The 19,891-nt window shown below is 41.0% G+C and overlaps 1 protein-coding gene across 1 annotated transcript in view; it reads right to left on the bottom strand.

Moving 5' to 3' along the window:
• Window positions 1–1,925: 1,925 nt before the first annotated feature.
• CIT (citron rho-interacting serine/threonine kinase) overlaps window positions 1,926–19,891 on the bottom strand; it is a 67,472-nt gene continuing 49,506 nt past the window's right edge. Inside the window, exons 27-48 of the mRNA XM_008502819.2 lie at window positions 19,703–19,838; window positions 19,169–19,273; window positions 17,952–18,092; window positions 17,681–17,788; window positions 16,829–16,991; window positions 16,418–16,582; window positions 15,076–15,213; window positions 14,623–14,803; window positions 14,323–14,414; window positions 13,918–14,022; window positions 12,852–13,021; window positions 11,812–11,892; window positions 11,475–11,610; window positions 10,128–10,267; window positions 9,179–9,271; window positions 7,579–7,687; window positions 7,325–7,453; window positions 6,471–6,551; window positions 5,773–5,851; window positions 5,485–5,670; window positions 4,342–4,645; window positions 1,926–3,854 (exon numbers count right to left, since the gene is read on the bottom strand). Of these exons, the coding sequence (XP_008501041.2) occupies window positions 3,831–3,854; window positions 4,342–4,645; window positions 5,485–5,670; window positions 5,773–5,851; window positions 6,471–6,551; window positions 7,325–7,453; window positions 7,579–7,687; window positions 9,179–9,271; window positions 10,128–10,267; window positions 11,475–11,610; window positions 11,812–11,892; window positions 12,852–13,021; window positions 13,918–14,022; window positions 14,323–14,414; window positions 14,623–14,803; window positions 15,076–15,213; window positions 16,418–16,582; window positions 16,829–16,991; window positions 17,681–17,788; window positions 17,952–18,092; window positions 19,169–19,273; window positions 19,703–19,838 (2,866 nt within the window). The 3' untranslated portion in view covers window positions 1,926–3,830. The remainder of the gene's footprint in view (window positions 3,855–4,341; window positions 4,646–5,484; window positions 5,671–5,772; window positions 5,852–6,470; window positions 6,552–7,324; window positions 7,454–7,578; window positions 7,688–9,178; window positions 9,272–10,127; window positions 10,268–11,474; window positions 11,611–11,811; window positions 11,893–12,851; window positions 13,022–13,917; window positions 14,023–14,322; window positions 14,415–14,622; window positions 14,804–15,075; window positions 15,214–16,417; window positions 16,583–16,828; window positions 16,992–17,680; window positions 17,789–17,951; window positions 18,093–19,168; window positions 19,274–19,702; window positions 19,839–19,891) is intronic.

Raw genomic sequence — 19,891 nt, 5'->3', positions numbered from 1 at the left:
ATATGCAGCCTCTAGCCCTGTCTTGAGCAGCAGAGCACTTGGTACATGGTGTGCAGCTGGCACTGTACCACTCAAGCTTTTGCAGCCAGAAAACTCCACCTTTGTGGGCCTCAGAACCAGGGTGAGGAGCCCAGACTGTGGCCAGCAACATCCAGCACACCACTGGAGAGCTGGCAGGAGTAATGAGCCTGTGAGCACCTCCACCCTTCTCTGCTCCCTGGGGCAGTCAGTGCAGTTGGCCACAGGCCCCAGGGCTTCTCCCAGACAGGGGGCATGGCATGGCAAGGTGACTGTGGTGAGGTGTCCCCTGTGGCCTCAACTGACTTCTCCCAGGAGCCACAGCCTTCCTCCAGGTAAGCTGCAGCACACCCCTCATCCCCCTCCCCCCTATCTCCCCAGGTCCCTTTCTCTTCAGAATGTGGCTCTGCAGGAGGGCAGGTCCCTGGTCAGGCAGGGACTGATGAAGCCAGAGGTAAGCTGGCTGGTTTGTTTTTTCTTGCTAGGTTGTTTTTTGTTTGGCAGGTGAATGAATTAGATTAATCATGCTGTGTTCCCTTATTGTAATGGGATGAATCAAATCCCTCCAAAGGCAAAAGCTGGATCAAGAGGTGGATTTATTAGCTCACTTGCATTCCCCACCCACATCTCACAGTCTGTGCTGTTATGTTTATTCTTGGCTGTTGCTAGGAGAGCACCTTTTTCTTTTTTTTTTTAAGGTAGATGCAGAGACTTTTGTTATAGTCATTTTTGGAACTGTTACATTCCCTGTCTAGGGCAGAAATAACCAGAGCCCTACCCTCCCCGACCCCCTGAATTCCAGCACAGTGTGTGGTGGTTAAGATGACAGTGGATTTGTGCAGGGATCTTGGTAATCAAAAGGCTCAATAAATAGGTTTTTTTACTCCACCAGTTTCTGGATTATTTTAGTTTTGTTACAATTCTGATCATGCATCATAGGACTGCAACAATGAGCTTTAAATAATTACTCTTTGTGCACAGTAAAATATAAATAAAGGAACATTTAACAAGTTAGCATTTCATCATATACATCAGATAGTAGGCACAATAGATAAATCAAGCAGCTTGGATTTTATGTAGAGCATTTTCATGAAGAATGTCATGTAGACCAAAATGTAAGAGGAGCTATTAGTAACCTACCCACACACCCTCCAACAAGCCCTTTACTGGGGGTATAGGGGTGGGTATGTGCACAAAACCAAAACCACTGAACAGTAGGAGGACAAATTAAGTTACTGTAGGCAGCAGTGTGAATATTAAAAACATCTTCCTGTGAAAGAATACTTCAGACCCTGTAAAAACTGGTTCAGTTAAAAATAGATGTATTTACATTTAAGTCTGATCTAGCAAGTTTTCCCAGCAGGTGTAAGTTCAGCTGTACAGTAACTGCAGGTTGTACTCAGTCTGACTTGATCTGTGATTTTTTATTATTTTTTTATTATTAAGTTGCAGCTATTAGGCGTTAAAGCACCAGCATATTACAGCAGTGGGATGGACAACTATCTCTATCTTTGCTACCAGTACACTGCTGGGATAAATCCCAAACCTGTCATTAGATCACACTATTGTTAATTAAGATGTTGTTTCCAGCTCAAGATGTGTGGGTCATTTACCAGGGTGAGATTGTTTTCCCATCTACTCACGTGTCTTAGCTCTTACCCCCATCTGCAAGGGCAGAATTTAGCTGTAGGTGTTCGCAGCTGACTGCTGCTACATTTTTGTTTTTGAAGCCACTTATGCTACTTGTCCAGGGAATAACAACTATTAAAACACTAAATATTGTTAAGGTTTGCTTTCTTTGGTAAGCTTTGATGCCTATAGATTACACAGCTTCTAACACTGGGTGCAATGGGAGGATGGCTCAGTGCTACTCTATAGAGAAGGAAGCGTTCATGTCACCATGCCAGTCAAGATAGTTATTTGTTTTATTTGGTTATTGTTCAACAACAAAGTTCAATACGTTCCAGGTGGAGCTTTGAACGGTCCCTCTGGTTCCCTCCCTTGTCAATAATAAAAAGGTAATGAAGAAAAATCCTGTACTTCTAGAGATTTAAAACCTCATTGATGCTAACAAGCGTCAATTGCAATTTAATGTTACAATATTTCTTCATGGGAGCAAGGAGGACTAAACTGAGGCCCCTCCAGTGTCTGAAGATGGCTGTCCACAACCACCATTAAAACAAAAAAGCTAGTGTTGAAAAACGCACCGTTTACAATAAAAAAGTAGAAACCAATTCAATTCCCTTTTGTTACGAATATAAAGTTTCTTGTAAATATGTACAGTCCTTTGAGCTATTTCTATAGCAGGAAGCATTTCACAAACAAGACACAAGATATACACTTTCAGGACTCAACAAGCCCATTTCTGAGGTCTTGAAGATCTTCCATGAGATGCAAAGATTTAAAGACTGATCTCAGTGACCTTTCAAGATATTCAGACCAGGAGACAAAAACTTCCAGCAAGTTTCCTGCCAAATCTGACCTAAAATAACCCAACAGACAAGAGAACGGAATACAATATTCATGAAACTCGCCAAAGGACACTGACAAGGTATTTGAATTCTTGTGGGTTTCTAGAACAGGTTAGCACAGGCTTGCAAGGGACTAGCGGAAGTTTCAGAGTGTGGCCAAGGGAAGATTGGATGCGGTTTTGCTTTTCCACTTGTAAAGAACACAGTTGTTCATTTAGAATGTTGCTATTGCAGACTGAATGGTCAAAACCTGCTTTGAAAATCATTTGCTCTCTGCTTCATGTCCACAGCAAAAGAGAATAGAAAGCAATAAATGGCTCGAGCTTAGATACGTGGAAGCAAAGGTGAAGGTGAGTTCAGTACCTGCTAAAGCTGTTCATTGTGAGTATCCTCTTGTGCCGTGACACTGGCATCTTACTGTATGACAAGTTACAGGCAGGAGCCAGCCCTGGGCTGCTCTTCTGACAGAGAATGAGAGACTGTCAGGACTGCAGTGTCACAAGTGACACAAGTGTGACTAATTCTTGTCATAGAATAAGGCTTGTTAACTCTTCATTGCCAAATTTCCAGAGTAATTAACGGTTATTTTGCAACGTAATCTAAAGGTTTCAATTAATTTACAAGTGAGGTGCAATACACTATTCAGCAAAGCAACCTAAAAAGAGAGAGCAGCCAGTGATGGTGCAGCAGCATGCAGTGTACTGTCATGCAGAAGACCTGGATAAAGTCCTACACCCCAGTAGCTTATAGGTAACACACTTGGTCTCAGGGCTGGGCACATGGGATTGTTTAAAGCACGGTTCTTCCTCCCCATCAGAGCTGCGCTAGAGCAATTTTAGTAAGAACAAGGTAACTTTCAGAAGTGGCAGGTGAACAGACTAATTGGAAGTAATTTTTCTTGTGTTCTGTAGAAAATATCCAATCACACCTTCTATTGAAAGACTTGCTCACCTTGGCCCGTCTGGTTCCAGGTCACCAGGAATTCCCAGCATGTCTGCTCAGTTATCTGGTAAGGGGTGCTAACCACATTAAAGACCTGGGGTGGAACTCTAGTCCCATTTCCTTTCCTTGATGAACTACTAGGGACTAAAGTGAATACAAAAAGTTCATGAACTGCTTGAAAGAATAACAGTAGTACAAAGTGCAAAAACAGGAGTGCAGGAAAGTGCAGAGAAATTGAGATGCCAACGATCTTCAGAAGCGTCTCGTCTCCCAATGCAGCGCTAGCTTTGGCCCAGGACTGTTGTTTTGGTAACTGGGCAGCAGACATGGAGTGCATATACTCAGTATATTTCCTTTTCTTCCTGCAGGTCAAGATGAGTAACTATATCTAGCAGAGACTTACACTGAAGACTGGTCCCAGACCTGCCAGGGAAATAAAACAACAGTTACAAGTTGCATGTATTTCTCTCCCATGAGCACAGGTGCCAACAGCAGTACATCACCTGACCAACCACTGCTGAGCCAGTGCTGGATGCTGGCCTGCTGCTGTGTGGCAGAATTTTGACAGTCCTGACAAAGGCAAGTACTCTGAACACAGTAGGCTCCCACCTTCCTGTCTCCAGACATTGTCCCCTATCAAGTCCTCAGTAACTTCATTTCTGTTGGTAAAGGCACCTTTACTTTCAGATCTGGAGAAATTCAACCTGTTCCAGAGTCAAGCTGCTTTTGCAGTTACAGTACTAGCACAAGGGGAAGTGTTTAAGTGGAGCCAGAGAGTTACACAGTGTGTGCTCTGTTGTAATAGAAGTTGAGGGTTGTGGTAAGATTTAATTTACTGTACCATCAGCCCTTGTGCAGTAATTTGCACGTTTTCCTGAGAACAGAAAAGTCTTCCAGTCTCCTGCCTTACCTTATTGACTTGAGCAAGAGGAGTTCTGGCACCACTCACAGGCAGTCGTCCTCGGCTGCTCTCTTCAAACAGTCTTCCAGGGGACCTTTCCCTGCGGGTGCTCAGAAGCCTGCCTGGAGATTTCTCCCTCTCCAGAGGTCGCCCAGGTGACTTGTCCCTCCGCAGCTCTGTCCTTCCCTCGCGGTACCGGTGTGGTGTGCTTGGTTCTCGAGGGTGACTTGGACCTTCTGGTGGGCCTGGGCTTGATGCTACCCGCTTGGTTATGTGCTCGTTGTACGTGGGCGGACCTCTCTTGTTAGGGCTGCTGTCATTCAAAAATAATTGACGGGAACAGCTGAGCGACAAAAACCTCACGTTACATTCTCTTTTAGCAAAAAAAAAAATTAACTTTCCCCCAAGACCCAGGAGTACTTGGGTAAAAAAGCATTAGACCTGCCTAAGCCAAGATGAAAAGTTCAAGGAGATTCTGACAGCTGAGTGTCAATTACATTAGCAACACTACTGAAGTGCCTTAATGAATTGCTACTGTAAGTCATGTCTATGGAACAGCCTGAAAAAGTACACATTTGCATACATTTAAGCAGTGTACTTTCCCATATAAAAAAATACACTAAAATTTGATAATTACCCTATTTTCAGTAGCTCCAGGTGAGGGTGAGCTACAGGCCTGAAGTTCAGTGGCACTATCATCCCCAGTATTTATTTCCATCTGAAGAACTGCTGTTCTGCTGAACAGGACAAGATCACATCACAAGCTCTCAATGCTGCCTCCCTCACCATTTCAGAGGAAAGGGCTCTTGCTTGAGAGATTCTTAGAGTCAGCTGATGTTTAGTGTCATATTAATAACAACTAAGATCACCAAGCTTTGAAGTCACAGCTGTATCAATATAAAAGTAAATTAGCTGATAATCACAAAGCAGTGATGGAGATTACCCACATACTCCTACAGAGTTTATGGGGATTTTTTTGCCTTCTAGAATTTAAAATGTCAGTGAATCCATGTTCCGTTCCAGCAGTGCAGTAACTGGCTAACACCTGCCTCTCCCTTAAGGGCATCCCACAAGACCAGGGAGGAAAAGCCACCTGGAGCAAAGTTTGCTTATGAGGCACACAAGGACTGTAACACATGGAGTTCATCATACCTGCGTGTAGCAGAAGATCCTCTGTGGTGCTGCTGCTCATTGTTGGTCTCCTTCACAAGATTGCCCTTACAGCAAATCACCCTTAATTTGTCTTGGTAGGAGGAGGCCAAGTAGATAGCTCCAGATGAAATTGCAGGCCCTAGATACCGTGGATTTGGTATCTCCAAGTGGGCTCGTGCAGGAGTTCTGGGTAAAATTACAGGGAAAAGTCTTTACAATGACTTCCTGGAAAGTACACATGTTCTTGCAGCACATGCTGTGCAAAGTAATGAAAAGAGAACAACTTACCCTAGAGAAGCTCGTGCCTGAATCTCAATCACTTCAAGGGAATTGAAGTGGGTCACGAACAGATAGGGCTCCCTGTAGGCTGAAGAAGGATCGCAGCAGGAGGAAAGCACAAAATTACATTCTCTGTTAAAAACTTCTAAAAAGCACCAGGGAGCACAGCAGAGCCTCCCAGCACTTTGGGAAAACTAAGGGAATGTATTTTCTGTAGTAAGACATAGACACTATTACTACATAGGGAGATTCAAGCTTTAAGAATTGTTGCTTTGAAGTTACCTGGATCTCAAGAATTTTACTAAGCAAAAGTATCATGAGAAAGGCATTAAAACCAGACTGTTAACTGAATGCAATCCCACTAGGTAGAGCAAAAAGCCTGAGGGAATCACAATGACATCACAGATTCTCAACTATTTCAGAAACCTCCAAGCATCATTAAAAATTCCACTTTTCAACTGAATCACTGTCCAACTGACTCGGAACATTAGGGAAATAGAACTTTGCTTTAGTTTTCCTCTAATTGTATTTCAGAAGGTCTACCATTTAGATTTATAGTGATCTTATGGTAAAATCACTATGATTTTTGGGAGAACTGGGAGAGGAACATGGAAGCAGAAGCACTGAGTGAAGAATGCCTGTCCCACAAGGATGCTTCCCAGTTTCAATCATTCCCGTAATCCAAGTGAAGGTCCCTCAGCACCTACCAAAAGCTAAGGGCAAGCGATTCCATTTCAGGTCATCTGTCCTACTGCGTCTTCCATAGGAATCCACAAAGACACCAAACTCTGCCAAGAAAAGCAATGTCATGTCATAAACCATATGCCTGTATTTTATTAATTTATTTTAAGGGACAAAGGTCATTGTCCCTGGGCTTTTAGCAGGGACAGATGCTAACTACCTTGCAAATCCCAGAGTGCCATGAATGACACTAATTTGGTTGGCTGGATGTAGGAGTATTTTTTCACAATTAAGCTTCATCCACAGTTGGGAAGACTGGGATTCCTGCTGCAACTCACCCAAAATTACTTTTATGGAAACTTTTGAAGATTCTCTGTGCATTTCCATGACACTATCCTAATGTACCATCAAAAGCAGCTATACAAAAAAATAAACACCTTTTTTATTTCCTCACAAGATGACTAAAACTTGTCAGCTGTCTGTGCAGGGACCAGCCAAGAATGCTGAATTTTGAAAACTCCTTAACATTTTATCAAGATAATAAAAATCCTCTTTGCACTTTAACAGTCCCTTCCCTTTAGTCACAGAGGCTGATGTGTGCCAGCTGACCCACAGGCATGGACAACCTTTAAGCCAGAAGCAAGATGACCAAAAGCACCACAGCCACATGCTACTTTAGTACCAACATCCTGTGCATGGTACTGTTTAAACCACCAGCCACAACTCTTCCAGAAGATCTTGATTCAGTCTTCAAAAAAAATCTTTGTTACCAGTCAGCCCTCTTTGGCTTTCTTTTACAGGAGCACTTAGGTACCTCCTGGCAGTTCATGTACCAGAGGACAGAGGCAGTACAACAGCTTCACAGCCACATGAGCCTTACCATGGAAACACAGCAGATACTCTTCCCTCTGCCCTGTCGGGTTCACTTGGATAATACTGACTGGAAAGCTGTTGGTGGAAGCAGCAAACACAGCAGAGGCCAATGTGTGGTCATTTTTATCCAGAAACTCTGCAAAGAGAATGAAGAAAACCAGCTTGATTAGCATCAACTTTTTTTCCTAAAATGCTTTAGAGAAGCCCCACCAAAAGAATCTGTGGAGCCATTTCGTATGGTACTCAGGAAATGTCTCCTACCCTCCAATGTATACTGTTTCATCTCAATTTCATAGAACTTGTTGGTTCCAATGATGATGCTGTAAGTGGTCAAATGGATGCAGCTGCAAGGCTCAGAGGTTTCGATCTCCTGGAAAAGAGGAAAGTATGGACCAATATCAGCTGCCAGTCAGTTTACAGATTTTGCTTATTATGGAAGATTATATATATAGCCACATTTATCTTTATAAAAGGGGCAGATGGCAACTTCAGTCTCTCAAAAACATATGGAAAAGAACTCTTGCTAGAAGAAAAAGTTGTGTTTTGTTGTCAGTGATGCTTACTTGAATACAGACTTCACAACACAGACATATATTCCAACAAGATGTGCATTGTGATTGAACCGGTAGGATAGCTCTGCAGGTTAGCCTGACACAACACAGATCCCCAGATCTGAGGACAAGATTCCTTCCATAATTCCTAGTTTATCTACGGATTTAGTTGGCAGAACAGAATCTATTCTGGGCTTGCTGACATCTTGCTAGGATTGAAATTCAGTTGCCTGGATTAGTGACGATAAGGAAAACCTGCCTTCTAAACACACCTTGTCACAGTTTGCATGTAAGCCCTGGTCAAGGCACAATGGGGGTGAATGGCAGCATGAGCAGAGGGCAGTGCCTGCACATACTCAGAGTTCCCTGCCAGCTGCTGCTCCATCGTGAGCAAGAGTTGGTACCGGTTGGTATCAGTTGATACTGGCATCCACCTTGTTTTTGTCCAGATCTTCTCCATCAGATGTACCTTTACTTCCAAGGAGGCCAGCATCTGAACTACTGTGCCTACTCTGCTTCCTTGCAGCAGCCCCAGGGCAGCACTCAGTGGGGATAAAAGCCTCAGCAAAGCTGTAGTTTGAACTGGGAAGTTCAAAGTAGTCTCCAGGGATATGTAGTTTGACCTCAACATTCCTTAATTTGTGGATTGGAATGGAGATGAGTTTCTAGGTACCAGCCCATTTTAAGACAAGCAGTTTAAACTCTGTACAGAGGAGAGGTCCCTAGTATTTAGGGTTATTTTCTGGATGTTTATGAGCATATAAAAATTATTAATTAATAATTAGTTCATTGGACTTGTCTTCAGAAAAAGTCTGCCTGCAACTGGCTGTCTGAAGCGAAGTTGCCCCAGTTCTACCCTGGATCAGGGGATGTATGGGAAACAGCTGCCTGTCCTGTGCTGGAGTTACACCAAATACCCTGGGATTTTCACTGGTACAGCAAAAACAAATTCAGATACCCATTGCTTCCTTAACTGTAAAGGAGAGGGAAGCCATCTCCAAAGAAAATGGAGGTGTTTTTCTGGGTAAATAAGCAAGGGTATGATTACAACTCAGTCCAGTATCTCAAAAAAAAAAAAATTAAAAAACCAAATGACAGTTCTGTCCTGCATCTCTAAACACACCAATTCATATTAAAGGAAATTGCTTCCTATTCCAATTTTAGTCAGTGCACATTGCAATTTGCTACCACTTCAGCTGACAAACAAAGGTTCTTACGCATGCAAAAAGGTTTAAGATGTTTGTTGCAAAGCAAAGTCTTAGTGCAATATATGAATCCCATTAGCTGTGGAAGGGAATTTCTAAGCTTACCTTTCTGATACAGAACTTGCTCAAACTCTCATTGTATCGCAGAACAACCACTTTGTTGGGCATGGCTGCACAGATACAAAGACCATTCTCAACCTGTAAGGAAGATTACAAGCGTCATTCAGGATGGTAACACAGAGTGTGAGGAACAGATCTGGGTACCTCTTGCCACTAATAGGATTTTGCAGAGGTAAGCAAGTACATTTTTTGTTAGGTTAGTTACGGTGAATTAGCAGAATAATGAAAAAAATTCTTCACATTCTCAAAAGGGAACTTGAGTTTGAATGGCTTCTATGATTTCTCTTCTATTTGAAAGAAGTTAATAAAAATTTGATGGCTTTCCACAGAAAAAATATTTCATTAAAAGGGATGAGAAATTCAAATAGGTCTAAATTTTAACCCCTGAAATTATTACCTTAAAACATCACTCTGAAATGCATGGTGCTCAGTTTGTTATCAAAGACTGTCTGTGGAAGTAATTGTTAATTAGAATTTTTGCTGTGGCTAAATGCTCCATACTATAACTGGGAATTAAGGTAAATATCAAGTGTTATCAAGTGACGCAAACACCAAAGTAAATTTGCTATGCTGGAAACTGTGACATGACATTCAAGAACAAACAGTAGATGGAATTCACTATTTATAAATTTCAAAATTGAAGTCAGCTGTGAGGAGGCAGTTATGCTGTGCTCTACTTCTTATCGTGTAGCAGTTTAGGCTATACCATCATGCCATGCTGACTGAATTTATTCATTTTAGTAGTTGATTCTCCATACTGTCTCCTGCTCAGACTCTCTTCAGCCCCCTATACTCTTTTACCTGAAGGAAAAAGATTTAAAACAAGAATACAGACCTTGGATTTGTTGCCAGTGAAATAAAGATGCTGATATCACTGATATTAAGCTCAGTGTAGTCTAAGGGGGTCTGGGGGCATGAGGGAGCTGTATCCTACCTTCCCAGCAGCAAAAAGGTGACAGCCTTTCACAGCCTCAAAGACATTTGGTGAGACATCAGGCTGGGCTGGGAGGTGAGACTGAGCTAAGGACTGCTTCACTTTCTTTACATCAACAAGACACAGAGCCCGTTCTTCTCCTGGAAACAAAAATGGTTACACTTTGTTAAGGGAAATCTCCTTACTCTCTGCAAAAGTCTGTTCTGTTACCCAAGCAGCAGTTTATCATCACAAGCTTTTACTGTGGTAACAGGCACAAGGTACCATGTAGAACTGATTCCATATTTCTATTAAAAGCAAAACAGAAAATATTAAAAAACCCAACCACACAACAGGCTATAAATCCACTGGGAGAACAGCCACTCTCCATGGGTTATTACTGTTGCTAAGGGCTAGTAGATCACAGTAACAATGGTATCACTGGGACACTATTCAAAATTAACCAAGTAGTTTTATTTTATCTTGAAGAACTTCTTAAACTAAAAGGTGCTTTAACCTTTCTGTGCCAACAAGACTGGCAAGGGATTTCTGAGAAGTGCCCTAATAAACTGCATTACAGACCAAGCCCAGTTCCTCTCACAAGACTAGCAACACAGTGACATGGTCTTCTCCCAGTTTTGTGTGAAATTTTCAAATTACTTTTTTTCCTACCACCCTGAAACAAAGTTAAATCTTTAGCAGGGGAAAAATTCAGAACAGAACGAGAATCTTTTTTCATTCCCTACAAATGTCATATAGACACTTGATAATTTGGGCTTTCAGAGGAAGATACGCCCTAGTGCTCAGCATGCCTACATCCGTGTAGGAAGGATTATCTCTGGAAAACCACAGATGGAGAGATTAAAGCTTCATAAAGATTCATAAGGGAATCTTAAACCATAAAAGAAGTCCCAGTTTTGTTACATGGATTAGTGTTAGAGAAATACAGGTTAAGAGTTGTTTGCCCTAGGCCACAGTGGTCCTCAAACAGTTAAGTACATTAAAAAGAAAGGTAGTGTAGTATGTAGAAAGAGATATGCTCACTGATGAGCTCCACACTTTGCACTGAATGCAAAATGATAAATAATCCTTAAACTGGAAATGTTTTGTTTCTGGTTCCTCCCTCTATCAGCTTTGAAAACCACTTTCTCATGAAGGTTTAACTGAGTCTTTTGTTCACATATTCTCATACACAAAAACCTCAGACAATACAGTGTTAACCACCATACTTGATCTCCTGACAATATGCTGATCAAAAAAGGAAGAAGTCTGTAATGAATCTAGAGGCAAGCCTGGCCTCTGGCAATGTCCTGCTTAGCCATTGCTGTACATCCACTGCAGGACATTTGGTAACATATAACTCCCTACCTGCTATCATGAGGAGCTTCTCCAGATCTTTGATTAGGTGAATTTGGAAGACAGCACCCATTCCTGGGATGTGCGTTAAGGAATTCTTCAGTACATTCAGGGCATAGAGACCTTCTTCTGCACCCACCAGTACGACCTATAGAGACAACAGGAAAAAATAAAAATAGCAATATATGAGGAGAACCAGGAATGCTCCAAGAGCAAAACTGGACAGTACTGTTTACCAACAAAGAGAGAAAACAAACCAATAAACAAGTCTATAATTACACTTACTACTCTTTAAGGTACAATTTCCACAAAAGAAACACTACTTAGGCCCAACTGAACTGATCATTACCTGGTCACTGAAGGGCATTGTGCAATTTATATCCAAACGGTCTTCACCCTCTAACTTCAACAGGGAGTTTCCCAGCAACTTCTGCAAATGACAAGAAGATATTTATTTTGTTGTTCAGTTAATCTTTATCTCTTTCTCTTGTAGTATTTTAACAGCATAAGGTCATTGTTTCAGACAGGAAAAAAATCTTGGCACAGATTTCTTTTTCTCAGAAAGCTAAAAGTAGCAGTGTTGCTGCGTACAGAAGAATTACTGTACTTCTATCTACCTGAAACATAGCCAGGCAAACTGATTAGAATTAACCTGAACTCAGACAGAACCTATTACTGTCCCTATCCATTTCCTCCAGTCTTCTGTAGTGGCACAATGAAATTTTCCTAGGAGATTGTCCGTGGGAGATGTATTTTCTCAGAGGCAAAAGGAATCCTAGCACAAGAAAAGAGATGATTTCCTGCTTATCTGATATTCCCTGCCCCTAAAGCTACCATTCTAATATGCAAACCCATAGAATCAAATCTCGCTTTATCAGAAAACAGGGTTATCAGTGCAACAGTGATGAAAAAGGTTATCCAAAGCCTAAACAAATTATTTAACCTCTTAATCCTATCAGGAATAGAACTTAAACTAAACCTCACACACACACCACACAAGAAACAAAACCCTCCTGACTGCATAAGAATAGGAGAGGAGGGAGTTTTTTGCTTGTTTCTTTCAAGATTTGCTTATTCCATGTGGTACATTTTGAGATGGCATTAAACTGTATCTAACTTCTCTCCCTTTTCTGTTTGCTGGAATTAGAGATACATAATTTTAGAATCTTCTTAGTATATTCCCCAAATCTGAAGAAGGATATTGTAATACAAAACATCAGCCACACAGTGAATTAGTTCCTGGTACTCATACTGTACATCAAAAGGCAGAAGGAATAACTTACCTTCCATTAAACCTCAGTATGTCAAATATAAAAAAAAAAAATTTTTTTTTCAAAACTCTGCTCCCTCCCAGAATATTTTATTATTAAATGAAACTTTTATACTCACAGCATCAGCCTCAGCTTTTTCTCTGGAAACTCTCCCACCTGCCACTATTGATTCCAGTGCTGTGACCCAGCGCTGTTTGTCAGGGAAGCTGGGTGCTAACAGGTAGAGTGTTCTACCAGGCCAGCAAGTGGTGTGTGGATGAGACTCCAATTTTAGGATATATGGCACATCTGAGATGTTATATAGACAGAATAAGACTTAGATTAGTTTTTGGAATATTGTCAGTGGACTCAAAAATCAACACCTTTCAGCCTCATTGAAGAGAAGTTGCATTTACCATGATGTGTTACCATGGTAATTTACACATAGGTTTCTCCTTTACAGGTCCTGTACAGACTAGCTACTTAGAGCTAAATATTAGCTGGATGTAATCAGTCCATACATACAATCCTATCTCTAATAAATAAAAATATGTCTTGGCTTCTGTGAAAAAAAAAAAAAAAGGAAAAAGAAAAAGAAAAGATCCCATTGTTAAAAAAAAAAAGTACAAAACCAACCATTTGATTAAAGTTTTCTTTGTACTGTTCAGGAAAAATCGGTAAAAATTGGTTATGGAAACCTTTGTTTTTAACAGTCTGTATCCTTTAATGTTAAAGTCAAGACATACATAATCTTTCCATCAGTTCTAGTCAATACATACAAATCCAAACATCAACATTTTTTCATGAGATTGTAGATACCCCACAGTATTTCTAAGTTAATAACTTTCTGGTTAGAGCACAATGGTGGCATGGATTATGACACTTCACATTTTATAGAGAGCATTGAGAGAATAAATTTAAATAAACTGAGTGCTTGTAGGTATTTCACAAAAGTCTTAAAATGCACTTCCAATTGGCTTGATGACTGTATTATTTGCAGATCTGCTACCATGACAGAAGCAACCATCTGTGTAAATAAATCTAGGTGACCGACCTATTGACCCAATTCAAATAGAGGTAACCTCAAAATGACACAGTTACAGAGTCAAATTTAAAGGGAGAAAATTCTGTTCAGCCCAGCAGGAATGCCCACTGATGGCAAGGCAGATGAAATCCACTTGACCTCATCTACATAAGATTCTCACCTGTCTTTGCTGTATTGGTAAGTTCAGTAGCTCCTACAGCTCCATGAACAGTTACATCACCATCAGGAAGGCAGAGCTCAAATTCCTCCAGAGGCCTCTGTCCAGCTGTAGGGAGAGCAGGGAGACAGATTAAGAAAGAACAAATTAGTAAATAGCAAGAAAATAATCATGATAGCAAAATAGAGTCGATACACACTGGATGGTTCACAGTTGGATTATTATGAGTAATATACAGTATAAACAATAGAACTGTAAAGGATTTAGGAAAAAAATGTTGCCTTATTACAGAAGATTTAGCTAAATTAAATATATGGCTACAACAAACTGTAACAATCTTTAAGCCTCTCAAATCACCAGATTATCTGAAGATTTTAAAAAGTATTCTTCCTAGAAACGCTAAGTTACCTTCTCTTGCTTCTGCATCATAAATGAGCACTTTGGTTCCTTCCAGGACTATATACTTCCTGTCCCAGCCCTGCTGCCCACGTTTGTTATTCCTGAAAAATATAAGCACAAAGCCATGTTAGATTTTCCTCTGAGATTCTGAATAAACCAAGCATGCAACTCCTAGAAGCACAAATTTCAGTGCTAGTAAGTAACTGTAATGAGCATGTACCAATTATCACACTGTAAGAGCCAGGATAATCTAAGGAACTGTTCCAAATATTTCAGCACCTGATACAGCACCAAAATTCATGTGTATACCTTGGCACTTTCATCCATCCCTCAAGACGTAGACTGCTGCTTGGCTCCTTCATCTGCAGACCGGGAGAATTCATTTTATCCCGGCAGAATGCTTCAGAGAAGTGTGTGGCATATTCTGCTGGCAGTCCACAAGTAGCTGGCAAGCAAGTTGAGCATTTTGGGTGACACATCACCTGGCATTCTGTCAAAAGGACAGAGAAAAATCTTCTGTTAAATGACAAAATTCATGGCACAGCTGCCTCAACTTGTGATGCACAAACTCCAGCTTTTCCAAGAATCTCCTACTCTAAACCATCAGATGTCTCCTAATCTAGAATGCTTGCACCAGCTAGTTTCCAGGTCTTCATACTTGATCCTTTCTTCAGCTTTCACTGCAAATCTGTTCTAAATGGCTGATGCTTTTTCATGCTCCTGTCCAGCTACACTTTGTTTCTGCACACACTCTGCTCTTACCAAGACATTTCGATGCTTGCCTCCCGAAGTGCACAGTGTCCAGACACACCGCGCATTTTGTTGCTCTCATGTTCAGCCCCACGTTAAAGCGATGGGGGATATTGTGGTGCATTCGCTCTTTCAGGCGTCGGCTGTACTCTGGAAGGGACAGAAGTTACTATCAGGATGAAAACTGTGATGGGGAGGAAAATTATAATAGGTTTTTGGTGTTTTAAGGCCAAGGTAATAAAAAATAACTACATATCTCAAAGTCCTGCTGAAGACAGACACTATTTTCCTTTGCAGTCTGACATGACCACCTCAGTAATTGCCTCATATGGATGCACAGAACATTCTACTTGAACAGACTGTAGCACAAGAATGGCTGATGTTTCATGTAGCAAGATTACATCAATCAAACCATCCAAACTTCAAATCTACACTTTGCTCCAGCTCTTACTGTGTGCTAAACTAATCTCTCAGTTTTGCCCATAGCTAACAGCCCCTTCAGCACCCATACTGCTGTAACCAATACACAGCAGGCTGCTTCCTACAGCTTTCTTACCATCACTGACAGCCTATCTTAAAGCATATCTGAAATCCCTGATAGTGGATCTATACTGAACATAGTTTATCCTTCAAGGCATGGTCTTTTACTGATGAATGTGATCCTTTTCTCTGCCTGTGGTCTGCCTCTGAGAACATCTTCCCCTGCCAATGCTCCCCAGCCTCATAGCACCCTGTGCCTCCTCATCTATCAGTGATAGCTGGACCAGTTTCTGGGTTCTGGCTTTTTCTAGCTAAAGACTGGAGGTTTTAGTTCAGAATCTCCAAGTTCAATGCTCAACCTGGAATACTAGTTAACTAAGAATAAATGAGCAGAGCCCTTAATTTCTTTCTGATGATAATCTCCCCTCCTCAAGGGTATTTTTTTCTAGTTAGTAGGATATTAATGTCATCCTTGACCTGCAATCTTCCTTTTATGCCTAACCAGAGTCTTCTCTCTTTATCAAAAGGTCTAGATAAAAACTTCCTGCTCAGCACAACAAATCTGCAGTTCAGACAAGCGAAAATGTTATTTTCCAGGGAAACAGCCATAAAACCTTCTGATCAATGCAGAAGGTAGTACAGAAAACACACTTCCTTTGAGAAAAACACACTCTTAAAACAGTTCATGCTAATAATTACTGCTGAAGTTTTCAGACCTAAATTGCCTAATCCAAAAAGATAAATTTGAACCAATAAAATGAAAGCAAAACTTATATGTTATTACAACCATGAAATAAATCTGGTTTTGAAATTAAAAAAGGAAGAGATAGCATTGAAATAGTAGACAGAAATATAGAAACAGCAAAGAACCTACCCTCTGGGGTAGAAGATTCTTTCCTGCGACTGGAGGGTGGAGCCAGCAAACTGATGGGAGTGGGCTGGTGCTCTGGTGAGCGGACTATGGCAGACATGATGATCTGCTGCCTGGCTGTGGCTGGAGTAGATGGATGAGGGTGGTCTGATATTTTCCGATGAGCAGCTATAGATGAGATAAATGCCACTCATTAACATTACCAGTATGAAACACTGGTTCATAGCAGTGGTTCTGCGTGACCATTCAGTAGTTACAACCAGCAGAAAAAAGGGCAGCCTGAACTGCATCTTCACAGCAGCAGATAAGAATTAAACAGTGTATGTTACAGCTATGGTGACACACAATAAAAGGCACGTTTTCAGACCAGAAACGTGCGTCTCCTTCCAGATTCACCTTTTCTGTTAACCCTACCTTCTTCACGAGCAGATCTGAGTTCAATGCGTGTTTTCTGTAGAGCCTCCTCCAGCTCAGCAGAACGAGCCTTCTCCTTCTCCAGTGCCACTTTCAGCTCATTGTATTGCAGGGGAACCTGTGTGGGTAAAGAAGGGTCCTCTTTCCGCCGACTAAACAGGCCCTAGCAACAGAAACACACAGACAACTCCTAGCTCCTAGTAAGAGATGGCTTAAACTAGGCAAAGTGAAACTAACTAGTGGCAGACTGGCCAGAGGGCCTTAATGGTAATTCTGATATGTGTAAGGATGGATTTTTAGGTTACATTGGCACTGGAGAGAAAATGTTGAGATATGGATTAATTTAAAAAGGGACGTACGTTACCTGTTAGTACTCACACCTTGAGTTTCCAAAAGCATCTAAACAAAGGATCTCAAAACACGTGGTTAAAATTAAATTATTTAATTCAAAATGACAGAATGGCTTATGTCAAGATGTGTCACATTGCCTGACTAATCAATCCTATGCTGTAACTTCAAGACAACCACTATAGATGCACAATACCTTCATGCACACATACATAATTACAATTAAAAACCAAAAAAACATGCTTCAAATTCTTTATGCCTACAGCCTCACCAAGGTGTTGCTACTGGGTTGTAACCCAAGCATTGTAGGAATAACAAAACACTAGAAAAGCCACAAAGAACACGTTCTGCCTAGCAAAGTCTGTGTTCTGTGACTCAGTATGCTCTTAAATGAGGGCATGTTTGTCTTGCACAAAGATAAAACAGAGTATTATGAATACACAGCACATAACTTATCACAAAAACATCATTTAACTCCATGCCTCTCAAACCTTTTTCACCCACCTTTTTCTTTTTTGCTGGTTGGTCCATCTTTGCCTGCAGGAAATCAATGAGTTTGGTTTGCTGGGAAATAGTGCCCTCCATTTTCACTTTTTCATGGGAATAGAGAACCTGTGAACCCCATACACACACAGAAGAAATTTCACTTTAATAGAAGAAACAAACAGATAACTCAATAGCAGAACAGTTAAAAATAGTTTAAGGGAAGTGTCACACAGAAACCATAGATCACATCAGGAGCACAGAGTCCTGCCCACTGTTGCCTCACACGCACCTGAATGTTTTCCAGCTGATATTCCAGGTCACTTCTTTCAGTCTTTAGAAGATCTGCTCGATCTAGAGCCTCCTGCAGACCTTGAGTGAGGCGGAAGATGTGATTCTTTTGCAGATCCATTTGCTGCTGTAGCTTTGCCTGCTATTAACAAGAAAACAAAGGCCAGTGTTTTGGTTCAGTTGCTTCCTTGTTTTTAAATAGAAGCTATTAAATATTATCACTCCCCGTAAAATAAACTCCAGCTGTGGAACCTAAAAGTAACCAGAATTCTTTAAAAGCTGGTAAATATTCTAGAAGTGTTCCTTTCTTTCAAAAGGCATTATGACTAAACAAGCGTTTCTGTGCAGTGTACTTGTATTAATTTGTAGCAACACCATTGTTTCAACTGCTTGTTCACATTGTTTGCTTTTTTATGCATTTAAAATCTTGTAATTGTTAATAAGGCTGCACATACACGAAGAGTTCCTTTGTACCATTCTGTCAAGCTCTCTATCCCCTCACCAGAGCCATCTCAGGTCTTTTTAATTAAAAAAATAAATTCTCTCTTATAGAACAGGGTAAATTCCTTCCTTTATAGTCATACAAAATAAGGAAAATTATATCAAATCATTTATATCTTTGTCTTCAACTAACAAGGGCACATGATAAACTGCTCCTAATTCCTTCAGGTTTTATAACTTCAAGGACTTCTTTGCTGATAAGTCCCTGAGTATGAAAACAATTAGTGCTCACACATTTTGAAGCAAGAGCCAGAAATCTTTCCCTGTGATGCATAATGAAGTGCTCAACTCTGGGATAACTCCTCCTGGATAAAGTACACCAAAAGGCTCTGCCTTTAACCACCCTTCCCCTGAAATCCTCTGCAACCTCTTCCCCTACTACCTAGGTCTGGCTGCCTGCATTCAACGTCTCACTGATCTGGTGCAAGTGTGAAATGTTGGACCAGACTCCTGTGAACCCAGCTAAATTATGAGAAAAGAGCTGTGAGAAGCTTCACCTGTGGCCTCTGTCTGTACAACTCAGCACATTGCTCCAGAGCTCTTTTTAAGCTACTGTCCCTGCACTTGGTCTGGTCAGAACATTGCACCTGGGACTGTGCCCACTGTCCTGGCCTAACTTGATGTCCCTTTTGGATGTGTAACATTGGTATTTACACAACTTTCCCCTCTCAAGAGGTGGAACCTTCTTGTGAAGTTACAACATGAATTTCCAGTTACCTCCTCCAGAAGCCTCTGCTTAAGCTCCCTTTCTGTCTCAAGCTTCTGTTGTAAACTGCGTGCATTCATCTCCAACATAGCATGCTTCTTCTCCAGGTCATTGAGCTAGGCAGGTGGGAGAGATGGTCAGAATAACACTGAACACTACTAAATACATTGTGTTCCACTCAAAATCTTAAAATCCAACTTCACTGAGCACACACTAAAGAAAAATGATACAATTACCCTTTACTTACTGCAAGGGGGAAAAACAAAACAAACAGGTTTGATATGCCAGTGCTCAACTGCAGATACCAAGTTATTGAAGGACTTGACTATGAACGTTAGGCATCATAGGGTGCTTTCTGCTTCAGTCTTTTCCAAAAGGGACTTCAAAGTCTTTGGCTTGAAGATGGAATTCTATTCTATGACCTCCAGTCTTTTTAATTTGCTCTAACATCTTGATAAAGTTGATCAATGCCACATTTCTACAAGCAGTATCTCTAGAAAAGTATGTCATCTAATGATGAAAGGCTAGGGTTGAAAGTTGCTTACCTTATCAGAAAGGCTCTCAGCTTTAAGTTTTTGTTCCTTTAGTGCTTGCTGGAGGGCCAGAATCTCTGCCTTGTGTTCTTTGACAGCTAGTTCTACCACCTGGCGAGATTCAGTAATACGCTGATCTGCTCTCACTCTGTATTAAAATGGAAAACAATGTTACCTAACTCCTTCCTAGCTTGACCTTTT

Source organism: Calypte anna, chromosome 15 (assembly GCF_003957555.1).
Source record: "Calypte anna isolate BGI_N300 chromosome 15, bCalAnn1_v1.p, whole genome shotgun sequence".
In the NCBI taxonomy this organism is placed as follows: domain Eukaryota; kingdom Metazoa; phylum Chordata; class Aves; order Apodiformes; family Trochilidae; genus Calypte; species Calypte anna.
This window is presented reverse-complemented; position numbering and strand designations above follow the sequence as displayed.